Below are 7,367 nucleotides of genomic sequence, written 5' to 3' on the forward strand. Positions count from 1 at the left end.
TGGGACATGCAGAGCTGGGACTGCAGGAGGGAGTGCTTTTGCATTGTGGGGTTGGGGGTCAGGGTGGTAGACGCCGCTTGTACAGAGCAGAGAACAATAAATCTTAACAACAGGGCCCTGACGTCTGTCCTTGCACCCCAGGGAGAGTGGAGCTAAGTGTTGGCAGAACACAGGTTGGGGCCTTTAGCTTCCTGGAGGATCTGGTCTGACCTCCTGCCCTCCTGCCTCCTGCCTTTCAGAGTTACCGGATTCCACACCCGGGGCCCTGAGTTGGGCAAACAGAGGTGGATGAGACAGGTAAGTCCGCTGGGACTGGCAGAGCCTGGATTCCCTCCCCTCTGCCGGAGTTTGCTCACTCAGTGGCCATTCCCAGATGTCTGTCTGCTAGGTCCCAGTCGGGCACTGGGGAAGTAAACTGGACACAGCCTCACCCTCAGCAACCAGAGGAGAAGCCCATCCAGATACCACAGCCTGGTGCACTCATGTATTACAGCTTGCTCCTGGCACATGCCCTGCTAGTACTGTCGCCCCTTCACAGCTCTCACTGGGCAGGCGGAGTGACATGAGAGGGCCCCAGCCCGCCATGGCCACTCCCTGCTCTGCAGACCGGCCAGGACACAGGCCTCCTGCCCACACTCCAGGGCTCCCAAGTCATGCAGAAGTGGAGCTGCGTCAACCTAAGAGACATGGAAGCATCCCTGTGTGGCGAGGGAAGGAGGGGCAGTCACCTTATCAGAAGGGGAGACAGCTAGGAAGTGTGTGGACACAGTGATGCCTGAACAATGACATCACCACAGGAGCTTGCCAGGGAAAGTGGGCAAGCAACTCTAGGCAGAGGGTTTGGTGTGCTCAACCCAATCCAGCTATTCTGGAGAATTTTTAACAATGAGTATGGCTGGTGGCTGAGGGGGTGTGGCTGGATCTTGCAGGGTCTTGAATTCCATGTTGTAGGACTTGGAAGACTTTGTAGATAGGAAGCTGGAAAGCAGCATCTGCCAGGCTGGATGAGAGTGAAACACTTTGGTACAGTCTGTCCTTTAAACACAAAGATCTGGAGTCCTGGAGATGTAGCTCAGTGGCAGAACACGTGCACAGCATGCTCCAGGCCAAAAAGATTTTTCATGATCTATGCCCCCCCACCCCTGCACTCAGGACCGAACTCAGGACCTTTCCCTTGCCAGGCAGGCGTGGCACCACTGAGCTACATCCCTGGCCCTTCCCCATGATATATGAACTACTGGGACTTGTGAAAACTGGAAGAACTAGGAACCCAGTCTGTACCCCATGGCAGCCGGGCAGCTGCTGTGCTTTTCTGATGGGGCACACACCCTCCAATCTGCCACCACTGCTTGTTGAGCCCAAGCTTCCTTTGCCCTGTTTTACCTCACTGCTATTTCCCCTCCACTGCAACACTTCATTTACATTGCCGCCCACTCCTGTGGGTGCTCAGGTTTGTGACCCCTCCTCAAAGCCACAGGAACTATGGGTTGGTGACAAGGACACATGACAGTGTGGGAGAATGGAGAAAGCAGGCCGGAGAATTGAGCTGCCATGGTTACTCTGTTGGCTTGGCCTGCAGGGCAGTAGTGAAGAAAAATCTACTACTGAAGGGCCAGGGATTTAGCTCAGTGGTTCCGCTGCCTGCTTTGCAAGCGAAAGGTCCCGAGTTCCATCCCCAGTACCCTCCGGCCCCCCTCAAAAAAAGAAAAAGAAAAATCTGCTGAACACCAGGAAATTGAGGAGTAGATGAGGAAGAAGCAAAGGAAGCACTGTAGCCCTGCCATCGAGGCTGGAGCATGGACATTCCCTGGGGGAAAGGGAATGACCTTGGTCCCGTTCTGCGGCATCTGGGAGCTGCTTCCTGCATGCTGGGTGTGCAGGGTAACACTGGCCCACTGTCTCCATGAGCAGTTCAGGGGCTCTTCCCTTCCAGAAGCCTGGCTGTCCAGGTGTCCCTTCTTGTACCACACCTCCCTGCCCACATCCTTCCCCACGTAGGAAACAGGGGACATCTCTGAGGAGCATATTCACCCTTTTTGGGGTTTTTTTCTGAGATGGGGTCTCCCTGAGTTGCCCAGGCTGGCCTGGAACCTGAGACACCCCCAGGTAGCTGGGGATGATGGGGTGCACCATCTCACCCCCAATCTTAGGTTTGGCCAGAGCCCAGTGCAAGTTGCTGCTGGTGGCAAGACCAGAGTGGCCGTCCCCACACCTCCCCAGAGCAGACCACCAGGATGCAAGCTTGATGAGAGCAACCCTCAGACAGTCCTTTAATAGGAACCAGAGACTGGAGGCTCCCGCCTCCTCTTGACCCCACCCAGGCCAGTCTATGCTCCCACGGACCTGCCCTTTTTAGAACTGTCTGGGCTCGGGCAGTAGCTGCCTGCTTCAAATTCCAAGTGGAGGAAATTAGAGAAACCTGAGGCTCCTTTGTAGCTGTGGGGACCACAGACTGATACCGTTTCAGGAAGGGTGGTAGGTGGTTGTTTGCTGGGCCCACTCTTAGTTGTGTCGGAAGAGGGGGCTGCAATGGGTTAAGGAGGGACCAGCCTGGGGGTGTGGGAAGCAGTGACCCTTGGAACAGGCCCAGGTCCTCAGTGCTCTCAGCTCGAGTCACTTGAGGACCCTCTGGCTTTGAGTGGTGGGATCCTGGTCTGTACACACCACCCGATGGGCAACTGCCTGCGGTGGGGAGGCAGCGCAGGTCCAGTGCAATCTGGTGAGGTAGGCAAAAGATTCCATCCTGGTCCACCCAGGGGTCCCCCAGGCAGCCCAGCACTCTGCAGGTGAAGGGGTGGGCCAGGAGTGCTGAGGTGGACCTGGTTGTCTCTCTGTAGTGTCCTCTCTTGTGACACGCTGTGTCTCTCCCAGGGACTCGAAAGGGGCGCTGAAATGCCCCGTGGTCCTACCGAGCACCACAGGGCTGCTTGTCTCCTTCTCTGGGTGTCACATAGGCGTGGCTCGGGCTTCTGGCGTCCAGAACCTGGTCCTTGAGCTCTGTTGCGCAGGCGACTGCTCCTGGTCTCCCTTCGCTATTGCCCCGGTCCCCCGCACCTCTCCCTGTAACCTCCCAAGTTAACTCCCTCAGCCGGCTGTTCCGGCTACTGGTCAACCTCGACCCCGCGCCCCTCCTCCCGGGCGTGGCTTGCCTCACACGCGCTCCCCGCCACCTCGGCCGCCAACGTCGGGGACCCCGGCCCGGGCCCATGGAAGTGCGTGCGCTGGTGCTTGCGAAAGTTGGAGGAGTTGTTGAAGGTGCGGTCGCAGAGCGCGCAGCGGAAGGGGCGCTCGCCCGTGTGGATGCGTGCGTGGCCGCTGAGCACCGAGGACTGCGTGAAGCCCTTGCCGCACACGCCGCAGTGGTAGGGCCGCTCGCCCGTGTGCACCCGCTCGTGGTCCCGCATGTCGGAGGAGCGGCGGAACGGCTTGGCGCAGAACCTGCAGGCGAAGGGCTTGCCCACCGCCGCGCCCGCCGCCGCCGCCGCCAGCACCGCCTCGGCCCTCTCCGGGGGCGCCCCGGGACCTGGCTCCCCCGCAGCCTCGGCGCGCGTCGGGGGCGCGCGCGAGGGCCCGGGCTCGGCGCCGCGGCGGTGCTGGAGCCGCAGCAGGGGCGCCAGGGCCTTGAAGGCGCGTGCGCAGGGGCGGGGGCGCTCGCCCGTGTGCAGGCCGTAGTGCGTTCGCAGGCTGGCAGGCCCGGCGCAGCGGTGGCCGCACACGTGGCACCGGCTGGGGTCTCCGCCGCCCCCGCCGCCGGCCGCGCCCGTCAGGTGGCCGCGCTCGTGGAACAGCAGCTCGGACACCAGCCGGAAGGCGGCTGGGCACAAAGCGCAGCGGAAGTAGCCCGGCTCGGGGGGCCCGGGGACTAGCGCGGTGTCCGTGACCTTCACCACCTGGATCTCGATGAGGTCACTCGGGGGAGTGGCGGGGCGGCCGTCATCGGGCACCAGGACCTGGCGAGGGCGGAAGACAGACAAGAGGAGCCTGTGGACCCGGAGCGGACCGGTACTGAACCTCGCTTCCCAGGCGCGGCTGTCCTCTCCGGCCCCAAGCCTGTGGGGCCCAGACCCCTCCGCCACCCGAGTCAGAAGCCCATTCGCATCTCCTCTCCACAACCGAAAACCCTAGGGAATCCCGGCTCCTCCTGCCTACAGCCCTTCTCCCCGGAGCGGCCTCCACGGCCGCCACATCAGCTCCAAACCCCCGACGTCAATTCGCGTCCACCGGGAGCCGGCTCCTGCTTCTCTCTGACCCCACTGTAAACATCCGCCAGCACCCAGCTGCCTGCTGTCGTCTAAATTTAGCTCCCACCTCCACTCTATCAGCTCACTTTTTATTTCCTTTCTAGAGCGTGTCACGGAAATCTCGCTCATCAGCCCTCTCCTCTCGCAGGACTGCAAGCTAGGACAGGACACAAGGCTTCTCTGTCGTGGGCACCGCTCTGCTTACAGAGTCCGGCCAGGAGCTCACGAAATGCCTGTCGAATGAATGGATGTCCCGGTCACTCTCCCAGCCCGAGTTGGGGGGATGTGGAGGACTCCAAAGTCATCCAGAACACCCATTTCTCGCCCGGGATCCTCTCTTGGGCAGCAGAGAAGCATTGCTTGCAGAATCAGCCCCACCCAAACCTGGTGTCCCGGTCACAACCACTCCTTGCAGGGTCACCTTCTCAACCTCACCTGAATTCACGAGCCAGAGACTGTCCCTACGGCCCCGCCTCTCTGAAAGCCCCACCCAGTAATGCAAATCAATCCCGGACCGCCTGTCCCAGGATCAGGCCCCGCCCCTCTCCCCGCCCCTCCACCCATAGGCTCCTCCCTAAACCCCAGCCCCCAGGGCCCGAGCCCTAGTCCACTCCCGCTCCACCCTCGTAGGCCCCGCCCCGACCCCGCCCACTGCCCTGCGACCTCCACTGCCTCGAGTGCCCGCCTGGGCCCCTTCCTCGCCCTCACCAGGTCCGGCAGCTCCGGGGATCGCGACTCCGGGGTCAGGGCGCTCGGACTCGGGGACTCCCGGCGCGTGGCAGCCATCTTGTGCCCGAGCCCGGTCCCCGAGGCCAATGATCGGTCTGGATGGGGGCGGGACTTGAGCTGCGTAGAGGCATTGCGCAGGCGCACTGCGGGGAGGGGCGTGGCCTGGCGGGCGTGGTCTGCCGGGAGAAGGCGTTTCCTGCCCTGTTGGAATCTCGGTCAGTCCGGGCGATGCCGGGGTCGGCACAGCGCTGTCTCGCACGCGGGCGTGGGTTCAGACGCGCCCCTCCTACCCTCGCCCCCGAGCACCCCTCGCCAGAAAAGGAGACCCTGTTTATGTGCACGGGAGGGATTTTTGTGTCACCTTCTGTGCGTGGCTGATGAGGACAGTGATGCGGCTCTTCTGCTTACCAAGTTTTTAGAGAGCCGGCGTCGAGAAAAACGGCTGCGCAGCAGCCCGGGCGCGGGGACGCTGGCGGGATTCGTGCAGGGCGAGGGCGCCGGCAAGGACGGGGCCGGGCAGCACCACGGACAGGGCCCGGCGGCCACGCCTGCCGCTCCGGACCTACCGCACGCGTCCTGCGGTGTAGACCTGGAGCGCGCGTGGAAACCGGCAAAGAGGAACAGAGCGAGGGGACAGCCTGGGGGGGCGCGGAAGGGCGCGGCGGGAGAGCCCGACCGTGACAGCCACAGCCGCTGCTCTGCTCCTCCTGGGGGCGGTGTCCCCTGTCCTTCGAAGGTGAATGTGGTCCCCGGCTTGCCTGGCGGTAGCAGAAGAGAGTGACGTGTGTCCCTCGACACGCGGGAAGACCGCCGGGCCTTTCGCTCCGGCCGCCTTTGGTCTGGGGCGACGGCAAGGAGTGTCCGGCAGCCCCGGGGGACTGCGTGACGCAAGCCGGCGCTGGCTGCGTGCAGACAGCACACTTGAGAGGAGCGTGGTTAGCCGGGTGTGGGGCGCACGCCTGTGATCCCAGCATGCTGGGAGGCTGAGGCAGGACGACCGAAAGTTTGAGCCCAGTCTACCCATTTAGCAAGGTCTTGTTCCAAAATTTTTTAAACTAAAAGATCTGGGGGTGCAGCTCAACCCTGTGTTCAAACCTCGTCAACACAAAGTAAAATAAAATGAACATCTGTCGGGGTAAATCACTGAACTTTGAGAGTATTCCTAGAGCAAAACCTACTTTGACCAACAGATTCATGGAGTCTTATTGCTAAGTCTGAACTGCATATGCACTGTCTGCACTATGTTTCTGTGGACTGAACCCAGGGATCCAGGGATGCTAAACATGTGCTGTACTGGTGAGCCACATCCCCAGCCTCAGCGTACACAGCCTTTATAACAGATTTTTTAATCCCAGCACTCAGGAGGCTGAGGCAGGAGAATTGCCACAAGTTTGAGGCCAGCCTGGGCTACATAGTGAGTTTAAGGCCTCAACACATGCACACACACAGTAAAATTCACACAACAGATGTACTCTACCTCCTCTGTAGCCCCCATCCCTTCACTCTCCCTGCCCTGAGGCTATTTTGTTTCCATTTCTTTACCATGCCCGTGCAGGGCTTCTTATGATGAGTCATCTCACATCAGCGTGAGCTGGAACCCGGCCCAGGTCTACACTGACACAGGGGTCTGTTGCTCCTTGGTGATGTGGTGTGGCAGCCATGGTGATTATGTGGGCTTGCATTCATTTCTTCCCTGCTCCTGGCAGCTGTGCTGGTCCAAAGCTTTATCACCTGTGAGGTCCACCTTACCCGGCCAGAGCGGCTGTCATCAAAAACTGAAACCACAGCAAATGCTGGCCGGGCTGCGAGGCAAAGAGAACCCTGCTCCACTGTTGGTGGGAGTGTAAACTGGTACAGCCACCACGGAAACCAATGTGGAGATCCCCAAAAACCCCAAAAACTAAACCTAGAAACTCTATTCAACCATGCTATTCCTGTCTTAGACACTTTCCCAAAAGAGTTAAAGACATCACATTATAGTGATCCAGCATAGCCATGTTTACAGCAGCACAGCTCATATTAGCAAAATCTTGGGAGTGGCCTGTGTGTCCATCAACAGATGAATGGGTAAAGAAAATGTGGTGTTTACACACAATGGAGCACTACTCTGCCATAATCCATCTATAGATCCAAATAGATGGATTTCAAGACCACAAGGGTAAGTGAAATAAATCAGATACAGAAGGTGAAATATTGAATGGTAGCTGTAAGATGAGAAACCCAAAATATAAATAATTTAAAGAGCAAAATGAAAGAGAGATGGTAGGAAAGAGGGAGCAGACTCTATGTGGATGAGAAAGGGCTTTGGAGGAGGACGGGGGAAGGAGGAGTAAAAACGATCAAGATATAAACCGAGCATGGTGGTGCACACCGGTAATCCCAGCACTCGGGAGGCCG

At 59.5% G+C, this 7,367-nt stretch overlaps 1 protein-coding gene across 1 annotated transcript; it reads right to left on the reverse strand.

Moving 5' to 3' along the window:
- Positions 1–2,242: 2,242 nt before the first annotated feature.
- Positions 2,243–5,446, reverse strand: Znf784 (zinc finger protein 784). The gene is made up of 2 exons (XM_004866627.3): positions 4,950–5,446; positions 2,243–3,950 (listed from the first exon to the last, which is right to left on the reverse strand). Exons 1-2 carry the CDS (start codon positions 5,025–5,027, stop codon positions 3,102–3,104), a joined length of 927 nt encoding a protein of 308 aa, XP_004866684.2. The 5' UTR covers positions 5,028–5,446; the 3' UTR covers positions 2,243–3,101.
- Positions 5,447–7,367: the final 1,921 nt, after the last annotated feature.

The sequence above is a fragment of the Heterocephalus glaber genome, unplaced genomic scaffold, assembly GCF_053883595.1.
Source record: "Heterocephalus glaber isolate CG9 unplaced genomic scaffold, H.glaber_assembly_v1.0 deba00001745, whole genome shotgun sequence".
Taxonomy (NCBI): domain Eukaryota; kingdom Metazoa; phylum Chordata; class Mammalia; order Rodentia; family Bathyergidae; genus Heterocephalus; species Heterocephalus glaber.